This window comes from Dipteris shenzhenensis, chromosome 4 (assembly GCF_047967505.1).
Source record: "Dipteris shenzhenensis isolate YYH24624 ecotype China chromosome 4, Dip_SZ_1.0, whole genome shotgun sequence".
NCBI lineage: Eukaryota > Viridiplantae > Streptophyta > Polypodiopsida > Gleicheniales > Dipteridaceae > Dipteris > Dipteris shenzhenensis.
In genome coordinates this window covers 28,874,556-28,897,920 of record NC_141599.1, presented here as the reverse complement: position 1 = coordinate 28,897,920, position 23,365 = coordinate 28,874,556, and the positions used below count along the sequence as shown (strand labels likewise).

At 45.1% G+C, this 23,365-nt stretch overlaps 1 protein-coding gene across 1 annotated transcript in view; it reads left to right on the top strand.

Annotated features, from left to right (window-relative positions):
* Nucleotides 1-7,643: 7,643 nt before the first annotated feature.
* LOC147902683 (phosphatidylinositol 3,4,5-trisphosphate 3-phosphatase and protein-tyrosine-phosphatase PTEN2A-like) overlaps nt 7,644-23,365 on the top strand; it is a 38,731-nt gene continuing 23,009 nt past the window's right edge. The window contains exons 1-4 of the mRNA XM_087373695.1: nt 7,644-7,903; nt 9,721-10,262; nt 10,484-10,585; nt 10,672-10,728. Coding sequence (XP_087229821.1) covers nt 9,765-10,262; nt 10,484-10,585; nt 10,672-10,728 — 657 coding nt within the window. The 5' untranslated portion in view covers nt 7,644-7,903; nt 9,721-9,764. The remainder of the gene's footprint in view (nt 7,904-9,720; nt 10,263-10,483; nt 10,586-10,671; nt 10,729-23,365) is intronic.

Here is a 23,365-nt window from a genome sequence, read left to right as displayed (position 1 = left end):
CTCCCCTCTCGTCCTCCCTCCTCCTTCTTCCTTTCTCCTCCCTCCTCCTCCTCCCTCCTCCTCCTCCTCCTCCTCCCTCCTCCTCCCTTGTCCTTTCTCTCCTTTTCCCCCCATGCTCTTACACCTTCTTCCTCTCCCACTCCTATGCTCCCCCTAAACCCTTAGTCCCTCAACCCTTGACCTCGATGACCTATGAGGGAGACGAGTTCTCCACCATGTACTATATCCTGAACCCTGAAACTCTTCTAAACTCTGGAACTCCTTCTAAACCTTGAAACCTGCTTCTAAACCCTAAACCTCTCTCTAACTCTCAAACTCCCCCTAAACCCTTCAACCCCAGTGAAGGCGAAAGCCTTCACTACCCCAACCATGATGATGTACGTCCATTTCAAACATGTATGCACTATGTTTGCTTACAACAGTTAAGCCTACGTCTCTCACTGGAATATCACCCGAGGTCCTAAGCTGCACTTATACTACCAACTTCAACACCAAAATATCTATAGGTGACAAAATGCCTTGGAACCCTGCATAGTGAGAATACCCTGCTATTCCTGTAGAAGCTGTGGGGAAACAGCAAACATTTGGCGCCGCTGTCAGGGAGACTAGCTTCTCAAGTAACAAGTAAGCATACACAAGTATGTGTAAAAACTGAACTACTATGAACTTTCATGAACATAACACTCAAGGGCAAGGAGAGTAGAAAAAGTTTCCAACTTTAGCCAAACATATCAACCCCAAGCATCAACCTTGGGTTATTACCTTAAGAAATTATCTTTATTTCTTAAAAAGAAGCCACTTGAAGAAGAAATCAAGCTAGGTAATGGACATGAATGCGTAGAGCTCGCAATTTTGAACATTTCACCTTTTTACAAAAGAGCGATCCGAGCTAACCATGAAAAATTATGGCCCAGGAAGAGTTTAGGGTTTGACCCTAACCCTACACCCATTCCTATAAAAACCCACTCCACCTCCTCATTCTTCTTCTTTCACATCTAGCCTCCATCCTCTTCCCCATTTCGAGCCCTACGCAAGTCCCTCCTCCCTCTCCATCGACCACCACCCTACTCCCATCCTCACACGATGAGTTATTTCAAGCCCTTCTCGTAGCGATAACCTAGCCATCCACCCACCATCCATTCACCCTCGACAATCTCGTTACATCGAGAAAGACTTGGAGAGCATTGTAGGTGACCATCTCCTCCTCCCTTTGAATTTTCGTCAAAGTTTTCTGTCCGTCAAGTTTCCAACACCACCACCCCCCCCTTTTCTTCCCCCCTCCAACCCACCCCCCCCCCCCCCTCTCACCCCCCTTTCCCCCCCCCCCAATCCTCCCCCCCCCTCCCCCTCCACCCTCTCCATCCCCCTCCATCCCTCCCCCCCCCCTCCATCCCCCCCCCCCCCCGCTTCCACCCCTCCCCTCTGCCCCCCTCCCCTCTGCCCCCCATCCCCCCCCCCCCTCCACCACCCCTCCACACCCCCCCCCCCTCCTCCACCCCCCCCCTCCACCACCCCCCCTTCCATCCCCCTCTCCCCCACCCTCCCAAACCCCCCCTCCCCCTCCTATACTCTCTTAAGGGCCTTAGGCCCTACTCTACATAGGCCACCCGACAGTGGAGGTGCGCCACATGCGGCACCACCCTCCTCAGTCACGATGCACCAGCAAACCTCGCTAGTAGGTAGCAGTGGCACTCATAGAGTGCCTGCATGCCCACCACCTCCTCCTCCTCTGTGGCAGAACCTCCCCCTCCGCTCCTAGCCCCTCTGCCTCCATCTCCTACCTCCCCTCTCCATCCCATCCTTCTCACCACCTCCGCCTCCATCTCCTCCCTCCCCTCTATCTCCTCCACCCCCCACTCCCCTCCACCCCCTCCACTCTTGGCTCCCCTCCCTATGGTTGCCGCCCAACGGCCCCCCCCCGGCCGTTTTTATTTAAAAAAATTATTGTTCTCAGAGCAGGTATTCTCAGTATGCAAAGTTCCTAGGCTTTTTGTCACCTATAGATATATCGGTGTTGTCGTTTGTAGTATAAGTGTAGCTTAGGACCTCAGGTCGTATTCCGATGAGAGGCGTAGGCTTAAGTGTGGTAAGCAAACATAGTGCATGCATGTGTGAAAGGAATGTGCATCATCATGGTTGGGGTAATGAAGGCTTTCGCCTTCATTGGGGGTTGAAGGGTTTAGGAGGAGTTTAAGGGTTAGAGGGAGGTTCAGGGTTTAGAAGAGGTTCCACGGTTCAAAGAGAGGTTTCAAAGTTTAGAAGAGGTTCAAGGGTTAGAAGGAGGATCTAAGGTTCAGGGTAGAGTACATGGTGGAGAACTCGTTTCCCTCGTAGATCATGGAGGTCAAGGGTTGAGGAATTAAGGGTTTAGGGGAGCATAGGAGTGGGAGATGAAGAAGGTGTAAGAGCATGGAGGGAAGGAGAGAGGAGAATGGAGGAGGAGGAGAAGAGAAAGGAGAAGGGAGGAGCAGAAGAGAGAGAAGAAGGGAGGAGGAGGAGGAGGAGGAGGAGGAGAAAGAGGAGAAGGGAGGAGGAGGAGAAGGGAGGAAGAGGAGGAGGGAGGAGGAGGAGGAGGGGGGGTGAGGAGGAGAGGGAGAGGATGGGTTGCAAGGTTAGGACATGCTTTTGGACGTGGAGTGCAAGGAAGCATGGACACTTAGAGACAATTGCTTGGAATACCAAAGTAGAACTCAACACAATCCCCCAAAACCCCCTCCATGCCCCCCCCCTCCCCCTCCACCCCCCACCCCCGTCCACCACCCCCCCCTTTTCTCCATCCCCTCCCCCCTGCTCCCCTCTACCCTCCTCTCCACCCCCCCCTTCCCCTCCACCCCCACCACCACCCCCTCCATCCCCCCCACCCCCTCTCGTCGCCATTCCCCCCCCCCCCTCCCCTCCAACCCCTGCCCCCCCTCCATCACCCCCCCCCCTCTCCACCCCTCCACCCCCCTCCACCCCCCCCCTCCCTCCCCCCTCCCCCCTCCCCCTTCCCCTCCATCCCCCCCCCCCCCTCCCCCTCCCCCTCCATCCCCCCCCCTCCCCCTCCACCCCGTCCATCCCTCCCCCCCCTCCACCACCCCGTCCATCCCCCCTCGAATTCCGCCCCCCTCCATTCCCTCGCTCCCCTCTACCCCCTCCCCCCTCCCTCCATCCCACTCCCACCCCCCCCCTCCAACCCCCCCTCTCCCCCGCCCTACCAAACCCCCCCTCCCCCCCTTATGCTCTCTTAAGGGCCTTAGGCCCTACTCTACACAGTCCGCTATAGGCAGCGGAGGTGTGCTAGAGGTAGCGATGCCTACCTCACCAGCAGCGCATCGGCAAACCTCGCCAATAGGCAGTGGTGGTGCCCATGTAGTGCCCGTCGCCTCCTCTTCCTCCGCAATGGAATCGCCCCCTCTGCTCTCCGCTACCTCCACCTCCATCTCCTACCTCCCCCCCATCCCATCCTCACTACCTCTGTCTCCATCTGCTCCCTCCCCTCCTTCTCCTCCACCCCCCACTCCTCGCCACCCTCGGCTCCCCTCCAGGCGACCGCCACCCCCCCCACCGTTTTTAAAAAAAAACTAACCCACCCTAAAACTAACCTAACCATAACTCTAACCTAGGTTAAGTTAGGTATACAGGTTAGGTTAGTAAGTTGCGTTAGGTTAGTGTTAAACAAGGTTAGGTTTGGTAAGGTTAGACTAACAGGATAGGTTAAGTTAAGATAACTACAATTTAGTTAGTATTAAACTTAGTTAGTCTTAATCACAATAGAGTTAGGTTAGTACACTAACTATCTAGTTAGGCTACTTCAACTAATTGAATTAAACTAACCTAGTCACTCTACCTAATAGTTAGAGTAACTGGATAGTTAGGATAATTGACTAGTTAGACTAACCAACCCTAATCTAGTTCCACTCAAATCCTGGGGCCATTCACATCACACCTTTGACCAAGGGAAACCCCCCCCCCAACACACACAAAAAGGCCGTACTTTACCATATCATAACTCATCCATTTGGCGACCAAACTAGACCCCGTTTGTACCACAGTTTCACACATGGAAACACCACGCTACAAGGCATTTTTCCAGCCCATTATACACCATTTCGGCATCCCTAGAACTCGTTAATTTGTGCCCCCATGTGGGCCTCTTTTTGCACTAATTCGCTCATAAATTTATGTCGTGACCTCCGATTGACGATCCATCTACATCGGCACATTTCCCTACACACAAGGGACAATCCTAGGCACATTATTAACATGACGGTCCCTACAACACTAACACATCTCTAACCCCCCCAACACAACTACATCAACACCTGGACTTGTGGCAGAGACACCCGTTCCACCTCTCACTTTCCAATGTCCCTAGAGTTGGGTAATGACATCCTTGAAGCCATTGAATCTTAAAGAAACTAAAAGATAGAGTTGAGAGATAATCATGTTGCTTCCCTTATACTTGTTAAATGCACACCTCCATCTGGATCAAATCACATAGGCACTCATCCACTAGATGTTTGAGTCGACCTCATGAACATTGCCACTATGTCGAATCTTTGGGAATTATAGTTTTGAAGCTTTCCAGGGTTGCTTGATCCAAATGTAGACCTTGGCCATAGATGCAAATGAATGTTAAGCATATATTAATTAGGACGAAGAGAACCACAATGCCATAGTGTTACATGGTCCAACTAGTATGTTACATGCAATGAGCAACACTCATGTTGAGGTCCACCTCGTGGCCATAACTTTGGGGAGTAACAATATTATAAGAGTGGAGGCCATTTTGTAACTACTCACAGTCTAGAGTAGTGGCCTTATCTAGTGAATGATGCTTAGAAATTTGACTGTTACCATAATGTGAATTATGGTGTAAGCACAGAGAAGAAAGAGGAATACTTATCATTCAATACAATGAAAGAGGTAACCAAAACTAATAGCAGCAGCCACTACCACATGTCAACATGGTTTACTTGGTGCCAATTACTGATGATTGTAATCTACAAGGACACAGGAATCAGAGAAACAGTGAGACATTGGCTGTGACACGGTCTAAAGGTACAAAGCCATTGCCTAGGATCGGAGATGCCCCAAAAGATACAACAAAGCCCATGAATTGGCCCAACTAGGCACAAATCAGAAACAAAGTCCTACAATAAGTACTTGACAACAATGCAGGACAACATGCAAAGACAGCCCACCACAATGCAAAGACAGTAAGGGTAAAGATGATCCGAGGCAAGTTGGAGCCCAGCCCGATAGTTCTCTTCCAAAAATAGTCTGACAACAACATGCAGGCAATAATCTGCAACAAAAAAATATTACTAAAAAAAGCAGAAGTACAATGAATGCACAAGCATCAGGGCAATCTTCCTCCAGCCAACTATACCTTCCGAAACAAGAACTTGAGCTCACTGGTGGAACAAGCTAAAAAACAGATAAACAATAGGACAACAGTAGTAGCACAGCACAGTTAACTGAGATTACAGAGGAACAAATGGTTCCTATGCACAATGACACATTGAATGACAAAAGTTAGATGCAACAGAATGTAAGTGATCAACAACATCATTCCACACCACTCTTCAAAAAGCTCCTGAACTCTAAGGTCCAAATTACATTGGATCAGCTTTTGATTCTGGTTCTAGCATTTAAGAAGCAAATATGTTAGAGTTTACACTCTGAGAAAAATACTTACATACAGAATCATCCACAAGATGAAGATGAAGAGGAAACACTAGATATATATACTTACACCATAGAGGATGTGGATTACCAAGTCCCACTAATACATGTGGATTATAAAAGACAAAGGATCCTAGAATCGCTTCTAGATGGAGGGTCAGGAGTGAACACTGAACATCCTATCTAAGGATTTGTTCAAGAAGTTTTGTTGCAATCAACTTGCACCAGCTCCATTTCAAGTCAGAATAGCTAACCAAAGAAGAAATCAACCACTTGGAATTCTTAGGGGTCAAGAGATAAGCATTTTGGGACTAACATTCACCAATGACATTTGTGGTACTGAGAATGAAAGAAAAAGATTGTGCATATTCCATGCTCTTGGGAAGACCATGGTTGAGAGCTGCCAAAGTAAAACAAGATTGGGGATTAGAAAGAATCACAATCAGGAAAGGAAAGAAAAAGTTCAAGATCAAACCTCTCTTCAAAGAGCAGTTTTCCAAAACAAGCACAATCACTACAAGCAGAAGGCATGAATATGATGTTACTATTTGCGATCTTCCCATTGTGCCTTATTATCATCACTTAATAAATATCACAATGCTCTTTCCCCCAAGACACTATCAATAACTACACTTGATTATGCCTAGCCATTGAGAGACCCACATAGAGGTTGAGCTAGCATAAGTCTTGTCTCACACGTGAGGATGAGATAGGAATGCACACTGTTTTAGAGGTTGAGCTAGCATAATTCTTGTCTCACACGTAAGGATGAGATAGGAATGCAAACTGTTTTATACATGCTCTTAGTGTGTGTTCTTGAAAACGTCCTATGGTCACTCCATTCTTGAAAACCTTTTATGTATCTTACATCAAAGAAGCTAATCACATTCCGTTCCATGGCCTTATCCTTGGTCTTACAGCAAAGCTCCTCCTAGGAATGGCTCATCAAACACCTTCTTAGAGTCTCTTGACTTTTGGCTTCCATATCTTGAGGTAAATGCTAAAATAATTAGCCCAATGACAGTTCAATTGCATACTCGGTCTATCTACAATGAAATTTGTTGTGCATACCTAGGCTTTATACAAGCCTGTTCTCCCTTTCAAAACAGTTCCAAGTGTGATTTTCCATGAAGCTATTTAAGCACAATTCCTTTGAAAACAGTTCTAGTAATCTAGTTGTGCTTAGGGGGACGCATTCCATGAAGCTTTGTAAGCACAATTCGTTGGTCGTGATGACGGGAGTTCGTGGCACGTGGGGAAGTGAGCGCCATTGCAGACTGATAACAAGTGGGTGAAGTGAGCAAGGGTCCAAGGGTACACATATAGGGTCAAGTCAAAGATGAGTTTTTGGCCTCTAACCTTAGCAACGGTTTGAGTTTTGCAAAGCTAAAAATCTTGATTATTTTTATTTGTTGGGGTGAGAATTTCCTATTGGTTGCTAGCAACTTTGGCAGCTGGTATATATGACTTTGGTACAAAGGTGATTGATCCAAGTATGCTCCTTGTAAGAGGCTTTAATGCATGCATTTAGTGACTTCATTCTCTCTCTCTCTCTCCCCTTTCTCTTCTCCTTTTCTCTCTCCTTTCTTTCTCCTCTCTCTCTCTCTCTCTCTCTCTGTGTGCAAGTCCCCCCCCCCCCCCCCCCCCCTCCTCTCTCTCTCTCTCTCTCTCTCCCCCAACGAAATTCATCTTATTGACTTTTGGACCATTTGCATTTACAACTCTTTGTACACTTCATGCCTCCAATTTTATGCTCTCTCTTAAGCATTTCACTCACCCGCAGGGAGGCCTAATGAATGATGGATATATATCATTCACCTTGGTTTTGTGTGCGTGGGTAGGCACAAGGGAGACGTGCACAAACATTTTTGGGGAAATAAAAAATGTTGCCACGGGCAACGGGGCAACGGGAAAAAAAAGAAAGCGAAGGGCGGGTAACAAAATTTGAGGGGGGGGTTTCTGTTTCATTAATCATTAATTATAGCCATAATCACGCGGTCGTAATCATTAACGAGAGTTCCGTACTGTACGGGCAGGGGAGAGAGATCTACAGAAACAGAGAGAGAGGGAGAGAGAGAGAGAGAGCAACGAGCCTGTGTTTCCAAACAATCTGAGCTCCGTTGAAATCAAAAATTTCGGCAAAACATCCGGAGATGGAGATTTTCCCTGCTCGCAATGCTCGATGATCGTAGAGCTGCTGCACTCCAATCCATCGTTCATCCGCCCCAATCTGGTTTGTTCCTCCGTTTGCTCGTCTCCCCCTTTTGTTTCTTCCTGATTTCGTTTGTTTTGCATGATTTTAGAACTTTGAAGCCTTTCTTTCTTGTTTATCCCTCCGATCCCGCCTTGCATGATCAGCTTTCGTGCGCGATTTAGGATTGCAGTCTCCATAGCTCACAACGTCGCCGTTTAGACCCTGAAATTCCAGCTCCTTCTCACATTTGCTGACACTCTTAGCTCTTTATATCCCGTGGACGCTTGTTGTCGACCTTTTGATCTAAGATTGTCGGACCTTTCTACTGCACCTTGCTACCAGACTGCGTCTTGTCTGCCAAATGTACTCTTTGTGACGGTTACGCACGAGATAGCCAGAGGGTCGATCAAGAATGGCGGCCGGATTGCCGACATCATCAAGCTTACTCTTGCTGCCATACTTCTTATAGGCGATGCGCAAGCGGTAAGGCGTTTCCTTAGCGAATGGAACACAGTTAACTTCCCTGACAAAGATATGCGAAGATGAGCAGGCACTCTATCATTTTCGAGGCACTGAAAATTGGCAATCTAACGCTTCCAATGGTGGCCCTTGAATTTTTATATCGGGCAGAACCTGTGATGTTCGTGTGGATTTAAGAATGGAAATGCTTGGTCGCTTATAGAGGAACTGCAAGAAGAACCAATGTTAGAGCTTCCAAGAACGGTTGAAAGTGAGAAGCCAGCTCCATAACTCGCTCATTAACCATGCCCGTACTAACTACTGGGTGTGGAGGCATGGAATACTAACGCTAAGTAAGAGAGAGAGAGAGAGCCTGTATATGCATAGGATATAGCACATCATTGTTGCACTGACAGTTATTCTAACTACTATCTTTATTCATGTTGTTGGGACTAGCATGAGAAATGAGGAGAGAAGACCCTCCTTTTAGAGATCCTGGCTGCCCTGTCACAGACTGGCCGACCAGTATGTAGGAGCTGTCTCTGCCGCGGGCCAGCAGCTCCTTAACCTGACTGGATATGCGCCCAAAAATAGCCCAGATCTGCTGCTGCTGGCCTTGTCCCTCTCTCCTACTGTCTACTGCAAACAAATGGCCATGGGCTAAGGATGCCCGTGACATCCCTTGTGTTGAAGTTGGCTCAGAGTCTGCAGACCTGTGCTCAAGAACTCACTGGATCTGTGGTTCGGAGACGGTCGGGACTGGATGGCCGGCACCTGCAACATTGTCTCCATGGGGATCTGGCTTATACTACCAAATCCCATCTCTGGCTAACTTGTCATCCATCATCTTCAGGCTACTAGCTTTTTGTGAGACCCTCTGAAGCACCCAGGACTTTATGTCTACATCCTGCAGTGTTAAGGTGCGGTCTTGCCCACTGACCGCCTCTCTATGGTTGGCAAGCTATGGTGCACCTAAAATGATGTCTGCCAGACCTAACTGGGTGGACAATGAAGGTCCGCTTCTCTGCCATCCCATTGATGCAGAGCTTGACACCCTGTGCTACTGCCCTGGTGCCCAGGTCCTATTTATGGACATACTTGTTCATACCTCGCTATCTATTTCCAGGTCTGTGCGTGGAGTTCAACATGGTTCTACTTTTCAGTAGGCCCTAGGGTCCAGTTCAAGTAGTGAGCTTGTGGGTCAAGATATTTCTCGCTGCGCATCATGGTTTGGGCTTGGCCTAGAAGTAAGTCCCATGCAATGTTAATCTCTAACAAAGAGTTTGGGAAGGTTAGATCACAGTAAAGATGTGTGATAAAATGAACAACCATATTTTTCTCTAATGCCGTTTTCAAATGTATTACTAAAATTTTCTGTTGTTTTTGGGTTGTGCGAGGTTGAAGCGCCATATCATCTTGCAAAAACGGTGGCTGCAGTAGGATGATTATGGAAGAACATCCAGATTCTGGTGGAGAGAGAAACTTGGACCAGATGTCTACTTCAGTTCCTGAACTTTCTGTGAGTAATGATCATTATTCTGTTCTAGAAGAAAGTAACTCTCAGTCAGATTTGCTTTCGAAGAACACTGGATTTCTATCAAGGACTGCTTCGGATTCCTCTGGAAAGTTTTCTGCTGCTGGTCTAGCCTCTTGGGCCAAGGGCCTTCGAATCAATTCACAATCTACACCACAGGATTCCGTATCAGGGGAAGGTGGGAAGAATCCATTCAGTCTCCTTACGAGTGGGTTTGGCAAACGATCTTCTGCCAAGATTCCGGTTGTTGAGGCACCACTTGAGGGCAGTTCGGTACCACCTGCTGCCCAAGAGGGGGCATTTGGGACTTTTACAAAAGGATTTTTTGATACATCAAGAAATGCCATGAAGGCAGTTCAAACAAAAGCTCGCCATCTTGTATCTCAGAACAAACGAAGATATCAGGTAAATAAACAAGTCCATTTAACGTATTAGTCCACCTTAGCTGGTATGGTTTCATCCAAGCATATTCCAGTCTTCAGGATTTGGTTGCTGAGTCTCTGCTTTTGTACATGTTTTGTTTCCCCTTGGAAGGAGGTGTGGTAACCTTACTTGACTAATTTATCAGGCTTACAAAAACTCTTGTTGATTTTTCACATAACTTGAAAAACTGTATTACGATGCAGGAGGGTGGCTTTGATCTTGATCTGGCATATATCACTGACAACATTATTGCAATGGGCTTTCCTGCTGGTGATTTGAGCTCTGGTCTTCTCGGATATGTGGAGGTAATAATACATCTCCTCATATTTCTAGCTATGGACATTTTCTCGATTTCCCATATAGTTTTTGCATAATATTCTTCATTATGCAGGGCTTCTATCGCAATCACATGGAAGAAGTCATCAAGTTTTTTGAAACTCATCATAAGGTGCCTCTTTTGCCTCTTATCTGCCTACCTTATAGACCCCCGTCATGAACCACATCAAAGAGAGATCCGTTTTTAGGCAAATGTTTTCTTAAAATTAATCCCAGTTATATCTCCTTACTAAATCAGATGTATGTGTTTGTGGGGTTGGGGATGCAATGCCTACCCTAATTGTAAGTATGGGATGAAATCTCTGGAGTTGGTTAATGGAACCATAGTCTCTGGAGTTGGTTAATGGAGGCCATTAGGTTATAGCTCCTCATAGAGGCAAACTTGCCAAGATTGTGCACTGTTTTGCACATTCAATGCTGCGTTTAAGTACACCAGTGTTAATGCTAGATCATGATCGGTGCACACTATCTTAACCTGACCTGTTGTGATAGCTCTGCATCTCTAGGTCCTTGCACTGAGTCTCAAGAACTTTTAATTTGATCAAATTGATGCTATATGCAGTTTACTCCGCCAGAGTGATTCCATGTTAAGCCCAGTCAGAAGTCTATAGCACTCACTTTGTTAGACTGTGTGTTGTCCTTGGTCCCTAAGCCTTGTTTAGGTTAAAATTTTCTTGTGTGGCAATGAAATATTGAAAAAGGGACTAAAAGTAGTGACACGTAATCTACACCACCAGCTCCAGGTAGTCTGAGATCCCCTGCATATAGCTGAAGTATCAACCTACTGATGCTTCCATCCGAAATTGCGATTTTGTAGGAGCCAACCATTCCCATTCAAAGGATGAATCTTTGTTTTCCTCTGTTATCATATTACATCAAGACATTTCTGATGTTCCACGTCTCCAACATGTCTTGTTATGCCTGACATCTTATGAAGTTTCACCCAAGCCCATAGGTTGAGGGTAGAAGTCTGCATTTCTAGCACTAAATGATCTCAAAATAAGATTTGTCTGTGTGTCAAAATTGCCTCTCTTCTCTGGGCACAACCTGAATGACTGATAGGAACCCTTAACTTACTGGATTCCTTTGCTGCTTGTAATAAATGAGCCGGCTTTTTTCTTGTGAGCCTTAATTTTAGATGTGTAAGAAGGGGGAAAATAGCTAAGCTAGTGGGGGTTAGCACTAGAATTGCTAGGGTGTTCTCGCTAGGGTGGGCTAAAATGGATTTTGGAGAGGCCCATAAACTCAATATCCCACTCCTTGATTGATCTGACCTCCACACTCCTAATCGACTTGAGCTCTTTTATTCCCTGATTCTTGCTCTCACCTAAGTACACTTTTTTTGGGTGAAATCTTTGATTGATTATATTACCTGAGTAGCAACCTCAAAACAAGGTGCTACAATTACATCAACTGAAAATTTCAGTATATGCCAAAAAGACCTCATGATCTATGCAGTAGGTCTGCAAGTAATCAAAGAAAGGTTGCTGCAGAGAATGCCTGAAAAAGCCAAACAGAGAGAAAGTAGGATCACCAAAGACTTTACAATTCCTATATGTCCATAAAGTCCATAGTGCCCACTAGCGAACCCAAACGAAGAAAAGATGAAACTCCACTCTGGATGGATGAAACCCAAATAGCCAAAAGAACTTCTTAAACGGAACAGATCGGAATCTCGCTTGCAGGCGCTGTCGAAGCAGATAAAAAAACTCACGAGAGCACGGACAATGCCAAAACAAGCGAGGCACAGTCTTCGAAGAAGCAGAACATCTGTGGCAAAGTGCAAGAGCAATGTGTCGATGAGCCAATAGCTGTCCAGATGGAAACACTCCCAAAAGAACTCGCCAAAAGAAAACTTGTTGCCGAAGCGGTACTTTATAGGCCCAAAGTTCGTGTAATCTTTTCCTCCACCACTTGGTTGGGTGATGCATTCGCCAAACAGAATCACCTCTCTTTGAAACCCAAGGTTGAGGCAAAAGCATTTTATACAATGCAGGCACAGTAATGTGAGATAGCCTCAAAGGACGAGAAGAGGACCCTGGAGAAGTCAAAGTCCAATCTTCCAGCCGGTCCTAGAGTTCCAAAGGAGAAATCGGAACAAAAGGCGAAAGCATAGAAGTAAATTGTTGCCCCAAAGGACGATAATGAGAGCCCAATCCATATCTGGTGTGGCTGCCAGAGAAAAAGGGAGCACAGTACCAGCATCATCAATACACCTAAGTACACACTCATGCGTGCCCGCATGTACACATACCATGCACACACTTGCACATGCTCTCTCTCTCTCTCTCTATACATACATACATACATATCAACCACCATTTTGAGTAGGGAGGAGGCACAACAATCCGGCAAGGGGTGACTTTTGTCTTGTGAGTGTACACAAGGCACATGCACTTGCCCTGTCGGTAATCTTAGTGTGTCAAGATGACGGTTCGAGATGTTGTGGCAAACGGTCCATGAATGAAATGTAAGTGTCACAAAATGGGCTTTAAATAGCTAAGACTTTGAGAGCCGAAGCTAAGACTTCTTCAAAAAATGGTGTCGTGTAGCAAGGATTATTAGTTGTAATCAGTTGTGGACTACGAGGGTTGTAGCAAATTGGCTACTGTGATATATCACCTTTTTTTCTTTTGCAATCTTTCACTTGTATAAGCATAATTAAAGTTAATTTGAGATGTTTCCTTCTTTGTGGTGCCACACTTGTCATTCCTTCTTTTTGTATCTACTGCTGTAGATGGCTTATTGCACGTCACAGCGCCCTAACGCACCTGCCAGTCCTAGAATAATGGTTCTTCTACTTTTTGCCCCCCCCCCCCCCCTCCCCCCCTCCCCTCCCTTTTGTGCGCCTCTTCGAGAAGGATCTTTCTATTAATGCTCGAACCATACAAATCAGCAATCCAAGAGGCGATGATTGTGGGAATTTCGCTTGCCTATCAAGGAGGCACATCTGTTAATCTCACCTCAAAGGGGTTCCTTTTCTTGCAGGGGATGCCATGTTAACACTGCAGCCTGCCATTGAAAACCTCTGTTTGCTATAGAATGGCTTAATGTATGTCAGGGAGAGTCATGTGACCGCGTGATGCTCCTATGATTAAAAGGCCACTTAACATGTGGGCCTTGGTGACACATGTATGGGACCTTAGCTGGGGTAGCTAAGGGGAGGCATATGTGCACATGTGGGCAAATGGCCTAAATTGCATATTACATGTGTAACTAAGATGTTTTTTCAAAAGCTTTGAGTGTGAAATTGCAGGCCACGATGCCTATGTGCTATCTAATGCTTCCCCCTTGACCCCAATTCTTTGTATACACATCTATACTCTATACATCGCCCATCATGGAGCCAATTTTGGAGGTTTTAAGAGAGGTCTTGTTAAACTCCTTCCAAAAAAGCAACTCTGTGAATCTTTGGCTGATTGGAGACCTATCACGCTTATGCTAGCTATTTACAAATTTACTATCAAAATGATTGTTGATCGGATAAAAGGCTATTTGCATGATGGGTTGCATCTTGCACAATATGTTTTTGTTCCTCATAGGCATATCGCAGACAACATTGCTGATGCCTATGTTGGAATAGAATATGCTCGGAAAGCTGTCTTTGGGATGTCAGCTTCAAAAATCCGAACTTGATGGTAGCCACTCTTGAGGTCAATCTTTGAGAAAAATTTTGCACCATTGAGGCATTCCAAGATGTACTCGATGCGGGACATAGGAAACTTGTTGCTTACTGTAAGCTTGTTGAGTGCTCTGGACTTTGTCTTGCTCATCTTGAATCCGCGCTAATGGAAAATGAGCTACGAACTGATGAATAAATTGCAAAATTGCTGAATGGTCAGACTTACCATCATACTTAACAAAATTTGGAGTGGACCAAGTGAGTGATGTTACCTTTGCAGATGACGAAGCTTGCCTGCATAGCGGCTAACATCTGTTTGTGTTGGAGAAGCATCGCCTCTCGGTCTAGCTTTTGTTGCCTCTCTGCCTGGGCAGCTCTGCGCGTCGCAGTGCCTCCTCATTTTTGCGTTCCTCATGCATCAACAAGAGCAAATTTTCAAAATCTGTGGTTTCTCTTTCTTCTAGCAGCTTTTCTGCTTCTTTTTCCTCCAAACGTTGTTTTGTCTGGTCCAGCTGTCTTCTGCGTTCTTCTAGCTGGGATGAATGTTCGTCAAGTTGCTATATGAGGACCGATTCTGCTCTAGAAGGTTCGCGAACACTTCTTGAGCACTTGGCGGAAGTGTATCTTGTTGGTAGTCTTTCTCCTCTTCAAAGTTTTCAAGGTTGAGTCCTTTTCTTGACCCTTCCATGGCGCTTGATTGTGTGTCCTTTCCGGATCTCAACACAACCATACACTCGCGGTAGTCAAGCTGGATACAGACCGAAGCTTTGATATTGGAGGAGGAGCGAGGGAACTGAGGAGGCTGAATGTAACATGCAACGGTAATTTGATCGTGTAATTCACAGCAAGACTTTCTTTAAACCTTTAGCGAGGAATTAGCGTTATACACCATAGAGAAAGAAAGGAGATGAGAGTCGACAACCGATTTGGTCCCTGTACCCACTGAGGGCCCCCTCCCCCAATCAGGGGAGAATTTGCTTTATACTTGGAGAACTGAGAAATACAAAGAACACTCTTCAAGAGAGCACGGAAAACGCGCTTTTGAAGAGCTCACTTTGCACACGTAGAGGAGACCCAAAGACCTGAGAGGCAACGCCGACCAATACCGAGACCTTGATGCTGTCCACATTGACGATGTAGGACGCTTCTGCAAGGCAAGGGAGAGGCTTGTGCTGTCCACTGGAATGCAGGGTTATTGCGTGAGTGAGAGAGTGAAAACTAGGAGTGATAGATCCTATAAGAGAGCTGAGAGATGACTGAAATATAGAGCTGAGAATGAGCTGTGTAAAGCTGTAAAAGATAACTGAAAGAGCTGCTGAAACAGACCCCAAACCTTACTCTGTTCACTGTCCCGAATCCCCGTCTGATGCACTGCGTGAACACCTTCCCAGAGGGCTGAACTGATGCCAAAGGCTGAGGCTGGTCAGAGGGTGAGTGTCAGGCTGTTCAGAGGGGGCTGAGGAGGAGCTGTAGGAGGCTGAAGTGCTGGGAGAACTGAATGAGGAAAGAGGGCCTGGAGGCCCCCTATTTATAGGGCTTTTGGGGCTGGTTGGCTGACCCCATAAATGGCATTCCTAGGCCCGATAAATGCCAGCCCTAAACCCTATAAATGCCAGCCCTAGGCCCCATAAAGGCAGCCCTAGCGAGGGGTGCAGGGTAGCCTATAAAGGCAGCCCTTCCCTTGCCATTCTCTTCACTTGTTCCAGCCCTGAGGGGGCCCAGAAGGGCTCCTATCCTAGGCTGGACCTAAACCTATCCCTAAACCTAAGACGGAAACACTACCCTACGGTTCTCCAGTGGGTACTAGTGAACAAGGACTGATCTTCTGACTTGACCTAAGGCTGAGAGACTGACTTACGTAGCTTGTGCCTGACTATCCCTGGACAAGGGCTCACAAAGGGGTCACAGCATACGACAAAAACTCCTATTAGGGAACTATTACGCACTTGTCGATGTAGCTAGTGTGTCACTTTGCACCCAAGTGCAAGGATGCATGTGATAGCATGCATATAAGAAATCTGGCAGATACAACACTTACTGTATACCTATCTAGTGTTGGAAATAGAAGGATAGAATCACTCACACGTCTAGACCCTTCAGCTCCAAGTATACACTCTAACAGATGATCACAATGATGCAAACCTCACTGGGAATAGACAGCATAGAGATGAGAGAGAACTCAGAGATATATCTCTACCAAACAGTGGGAACACTCGCTCAGGATGAGCTCTGCCAAAGATGGCCTCTCACAAGTATGTTGCGCTGCCTGTGGTGGAGGCTTCTGCTGCACACTGGATGAGAAAAGTGCGGAGTGAAGGAGGCTTTATATAGCCCATGTTCTGGGCCAATAAGCCTACCAACCCCCCTGCTGTATGCATCGACTAGCTGCCCCCCTAACCGACCTGACAGGTCGGCTTGTCAGCAAACTTCCTTCATGGCCTATATAAGATGTGCTGCTGCTGCTGCTGCTGCCAGGCCATTGTGTATCCCTGCAGACCCATCTGCTGCCCAAGAGATGGTGCGATAACCAGTCCTAGAAGGCGCCTCAGATCCGCGATGTCTGCTGCAGATCCTTGCCTCCTTTGATGCCTGATGCCAAGTATGTGCTGAGTATCCCTCCCCGGCCCCCTATCATCTACTTGTCGCTCACAAGTGGGGACATTGATTTCTAACACCCCCTCTCAATGACACAACTGTGGGCCGATCCCCATGCGTTGAATGAGGTTCTCCAACTGCTCCCTGTTGGGGAGCGCGTCCAATATGTTGTCAGCAGTAGGCCAGCACATTAGCTCCATGATACTGTCGATAATGAGTTCTCATACAAAGTGGTAGTGGACTTCGATATGCTTCATCCGTGTGTGGAAGGGCAATGGCAATGCAACTCTGGTTGTCGCTCATGACCACTGTCGCATCCTCCTAAGTCACGTCCATGTCCTCCAGGATCCACTTGAGCCACCTTGTCTTGCATGCTGCTATGCAAGCAGCCTTGTACTTTGCCTTTGTCGATGAAAGGGCAATAGAGGTTTGTTTCTTGCTTGGCCATGAAATGGCCCCTGATGCAAGTAAGAAACAGTACCCTGTAGTTGAATGCTTGGTGTCACCAACACCTGCCCAATCACTATCATAGAATCCATGTAACTCAACACCTTTACTATAGGTAATACTGTAGGCCTTCAAGTATTTCAGCACCCTCATGCCTGCCTCCCAATGATTCTTCTAGGGTTTGGCGGAGAATTGACAGAGCAACCCTATTGCAAAGGAAATGTTTGGCCTAGTGTTGGTGAGATAAAGTAGACTACCCACCATCCGTCGATACGGAGATGCATCAACCTGCTGAGATGTATCATGTACGCTTAGCTTCATATTAACCTCCATGGGAGTTATTGCCGTCTTGCGGTCTTCCATCTGAAGTCGCTTGAGTAACTCCCTGCAGTACTTCTCTTGGGAGATGAATATGTTGCTCTTCTCTTGCTTCACTTCGATCCCAAGAAAATAATAATGAATTCCCAAGTCCGTCATCTCAAATTCCTCCATGAGTAGTTTCTTGACTTGATCAATTTTCTTTGAGTGATCTCCTGTAAGGATAAGGTCATCCACATATAGAATAAGTACTAGCTGCACCTATGCTCCAACAAGACTACTTTTGTTTGAGCCAAATGACACTTGCTAGGATTTAGACACTCTTTTGCTTCATCAATCTTAGCTAAGGCCATCTTTAACTTCTCCATGTGATCTATGCGCTTATTGAAATGTAGCTGGTGCATTGGTTAACCCAAAAGGCATCACTCTGTCAGCAAAAACTCCCCAAGGTGTGACAAATGATGTTTTCTTTTGATCTTCCTTCCGAATACAAATTTGAAAGTACCCATAATACATCACACACAACCTGATAGAGAATCGCCAAGAAGCTCTTCATTGCGTTGGCGTCGTTTAGTGTGCTCCACATCCTCCACATGAAGTGTCTGTACAGGATCTTCTTATACCACCACCTTGTTCCCTCCTAACTCATCCCGATCAGCACCAAGACAAAGACCAAAGGTCACTTCTTCTACTTTACCCTCTGAGCTGGACTCCTCGGAGCTACACTCTGTCTCTTCTTCTTCATCGGTTAAGTTAGAGCTTGAACTCTCTGATGTTAAAGACTTCTCCTTGACAACTTCTTTTTTGCGGCTTCTGATGTTGTAGCGTACCCTCTGAGCTAGACTCCTCGGAGCTACACCCTGTCTCTTCTTCTTCATCGGTTAAGTCAGAGCTTGAACTCTCTGATGTTGAAGACTTCTCCTTTACAACTTCCTTTTTGCGGCTTCTGATGTTCTAGCGCACCTTCTTATCATTTCCCTGCAAAATCAATTCTCCAGTATCCCACTTTTGAACATCCTTTACCTTGCGTAGCTAAGGCCTTCCCAAAATCAATGGATAGGCACGTGCATCTGGCTTGGTAGGGATCACCTGAAAAGTAGTCGGCACAAAAATTCCACATACATCCACTTCTAGATTCTTCACAACTCCCAAGGTCTTTATCCTAGTGTTGTCAGTCAATTCGATGCGATAAGGAGAGGTAGTACTAGAGTATTTTAAATCGGCATCTATCATGGTCTTCTCACTCATGACATTAATTGATGGACCTCCATCAATGTAATCATTAGAAATCACTTAAACATGAATGATCACATCAACCACAGGTACATCATCACAAACCTCTATATCTACCTTTTGAACAACAAGACTGGTACTTTTCTTCTTTTTCTTCTTTGACACTCTTGTCCTTGCTAGTTTTTTCCATTCCTTTCGTAGTTTCGGAGACAAAGCAAGTAATTAACCAAAGGTGATATGAGCTTCTTTTTTTTAAAGGTCGGACAATAAGTCATAGCTTCCAATGCTTTGTTCTAAAGAAAAGTCTGACTGGCTAATTCTCCTTCTACATGCCTTCTTTTTCTTACGACCATATTCCTCTTCCTGATGTTCCTCATCTACTTCTTCCTTGCTTTCTTCTTCTTCTTTTGCTTTACTATGCCCCCGTTTAGCCATCATTCTCTCTCTTTTCTCATCCCCTGAAGAAGCTTCTAACAAGGATACTTGTTTTTCTTCTTTCTTTCTCAATCTAGGACACTCGGGGCGATAGTGATCTTTTTCATTACATTCATAGCAAGTGACCCCACTCTTATCTCAAGGTCTTTTTCATATCGGATTGCCAATGCAGAGACCATCTCATCTTTCTCTTGATAGATCTAAACAAGATCCAAACAAGATCTCAGAGAGCCTTAGCATACCAAGACCAACTTATTATGCATAATTACTTGTTGAAAACCCTTCACAATGTGATCCTCAATACAATCTTCAAAAATAAGAGCACCATGAAAACATTGTGTATACATGCATTCAAGGATCACCCTTGTCACAATTAGAAGTGCAGATAATAGCTTCAAGATATTGTACTTTTTATCATTTGCATAGCAAAAGAAGTTGAAAGCATTGAGAATCACCACTCCATTGTTATAGTCAAAAGCTATCAAAAGACTCAACTCTTCTCACACCAAGCTGCCAGTGCATGAAACAATCCCCAATCTATCATTGTGTTTTTTTGCTGACGGCGTTGTCGATTCACCAACATATACAAGAGTGCAAACATAAAGGATATGATCATGATGACCGTGCGAATAGCTTGAGCATCACCTTCACAATCTTCTAGTTCTCTTAAACGGGTTGCAATCTCTTTTAACGGAGTTCTTTCAAGCATCTTCTTTATCACATCAGAAAACACATGCCTATACTAGGCATAGCATGCAATTAAGTACACACGAGATCGTTTAGTAATGTGGAATGAATCCAATATCAAACGTACTCGGCATCTTTACCAAAAGATTTGACATGAAGTTGGGGTAATAAACTTCACGCACCTCTTCACTTCTTGTTGCTTTCGAATTGAGTGATCTTCACTTCTTGCTGCTTTCGAACTGAGTGATAGAGATAGTTATCACTGGGAAATGGACCTTAAAAAGAAGCTTTTATACCAAGAGACCACACCATACTTTCCTCCCTTAGAGGAGAATGAAGATGACAACATCCCAAGTGATGTTGTACTCAAGCATAGGGAGAGGGAAAGAATCAGTGGAGGTCATAATCTCAGCAAGCCGTTCTACGTCAAAGAGAAGAGCGATACGTTGTTGAAAGAAGATCTTGTGGCTCAACATGACATGAATTGATATATATCGAGGAGTTTGAAGGGGCTGATTGGGTCGGATGGGTAGGTTTTTGAGAAAACATTGCACCTCCTTCATAGACACCTTTACACTTAGCTCAAAACACTCTCCAAACTGTCATAAGATACAGAGACCTATAACTTTCAGCAGAGACAATATATAAAATATTCAATCACATATTGAGATGCACCTTGAAATGGGCTTTGCTTTGATATAAGTTTCATAAGAAACAGAGAAGCGGTCGGAAAGATATGGGCAGTTTACTGGAAGGGGGTAAAAACTGTTGTAGGATTGAATGAAAAAAGAGAGAGTGCAGGTTGCAAAGGAGTCGATAGATTAGCCGTCACGTCAACTAGGATAAATTAAAAAAGAGAATACAAGGTACTTGTACCTAGACCCTAGGACTAAGTGTCCTAGGTGTTACAAAGGACTAAGGTTCCTAGGTGTCACATAGGACTAAGTGTCCTAAGTGACCTAAAAAGCACAAAATAATCTCAAAGCCAGGAGGTTGTGTGACAGACTAATCCTGGATGTGGGAGCAAATGTCTCCTCAAAGTCAATGCCTTGTTGTTGGGCATACCCTTTTGGCAACAAGACGGGCTTTGTATCGATCTATGCTGCTATTAGATTTCCTTTTTAATTTGTAGACCCACTGAGTACCGATGGCATGCTTGTCGGGAGGGAGATCTACTAATTTCCATGTGTCATTTTTAGCAATGGATTGTAACTCAGCTTTCATTGCATCCATCCACTCTTTGCTGTCAAAAGCATCTTTATGGCATAAAGGCTCTTCATTGCAAGCTGTAGCAAGGAGTGCAAAGTCAAGAAAGTGACTATGCATCTATCTATTCCTTGATCTTGTCCGAGCAGCAAAAGGCTGATCTTATTTGCTGTCCCTCAATGTATCAAGAAGCCATTTGGGAACTTGCCTTTGTTGTTGCATCATGAATAGTGGGATCATTTTGTGGTGGAAGAGAAACATGCAAATTGGCATGGGGTAGTGGCTGATCATTGCTGGTTGGAGGATCTGCAGGAGGCTCATGTTGCTGGTCAAAGTCCTCTTCTGATTTTCTTTTCTCTTTATATGAATAAACTTGCAAAAATCAAACTGACTACATAGTGCCATAGTCTTTTGATTAAGCTTCTTCAAATGAGGACTTCTTGTCTTGTAATGCCCTTGCATTTGCTTTATAATAAGCTGAGAATCTTTTCTTACTTCCAATTCTTTAACTTGACTTTGAAGACAACCCTCCAAACCAAGTATCAAAGCATTATACTCAGCTGCATTGTTAGTTGTGATACTTGGAAGCTCTTGTCTTCTTGCCCACACCTCTTGACCTTCAGAATTCATCAAGACTATCTCCTCGGCTCCTTGTTGGCGTAAAGGACTAAAAGCCCCATCAAAATACAAGACAAAAGCTATTGGTGGTGTCTCCCTTTCATCATTAATGTCCTCCTCATATTTCTTTTCTTCTCTTAGATCCTGCTTGCATAATAGATGGGTTGCATTCTACCTGTCTCTCCTTTTTGTGGCAATACAGCACCTACTGAATGCAAAGATACACTTTGCTATACATAAAACTATTAAGGCCAATCAGGAAGCTTCAATATTGGGTCCTTACTCATGGCCTCCTTAAGTTGCTGAAAAGACTCTTGTTGCTCCCTACCCCATTGGAAAGGAACTCGTTTTCTTATCAATAAGTTCATGGGATGCACTTTCTCTGTGAAATCATCACAAAAGCGTTGATAATACTTGCTTTTTTCTAGAATTTTGCGAACACCAGTGACACTCTCAGGACTTGGCAATGCCATGATTACTTGAACCTTGTCAGGATTCGTTTGCGAGTCTTCTTCAGACACAATATGCCCCCACAAGACTACTTTTGTTTGAGCCAAATGACTCTAGGATTTAGACACCCTTTTGCTTCATCAATCCTAGCTAAGGCCATCTTTAACTTCTTCATGTGATCTATGCGCCGAGAATAACTGCAAAAATCATCGAAAAACACCCTTATGAACTTTCCCAAGTAAGGCTCGAGCACTTGACTTATGAGCGTATGAAATGTAGCTGATGCATTGATCAATCCAAAAGGCATCACTTTGTAAGTAAAAACTCCTCAAGGTGTGACAAATAATGTTTTCTTTTGATCTTCCTCCTGAATACGAATTTGAAAGTACAGAATACCCATCACATACAGAATACCTCTCATGCCTTGCTACTTGGTCTAGTATTTCATCTTGGAATGGCAAAGGAAAATGATTCCTCTTAGTGCATGTATTTAAAGGATAAAAGTCCACACAAACTCGCGACTTATTTCCATTCTGAATCATCAACAGGAAAGATAAATCCCGCCTCAAGTAGTTGTGTTAACTCTTTCTTTAGTACCTCAGCTTGGATCATTCCCAATCGCCTTAAGCCTTGCATAATTGGCTTGCTTTCTGGCTTCAACTCAATCTTGTGCTCCACAAGAGAGACTGGTCGAACCTGTGAATAGCTTGTTGCAAAGAGATATGAAAAATCATCTAACATATCAAAGTACTGGAGCTTCTCACTACCTAATAGAGAATCATCAAGAAGCTCTTCATTGCGTTGGCGTTGTTTAGTGTGCTCCATATCCTCCACATGAAGTGTCTCTACAGGATCTTGTACCACCACCTTGTTCCCTCCTGACTCATCCCGATCAATACCAAGACAAAGACCAAAGGCCACTCCTTCCACTTCATCCTTTGAGCTGGACTCCTCGAAGCTAGACCTTGTCTCTTCTTCTTCATCGGTTAAGTTGCAAATGGATCCCGACAAGGTTCAAGCAATCATGGCATTGCCAAGTCCTGAGAGTGTCACTGGTGTTCGCAGAATTCTAGAAAAAAGCAAGTATTGTCAATGCTTTTGTGATGATTTCACAGAGATAGTGCATCCCATGAACTTG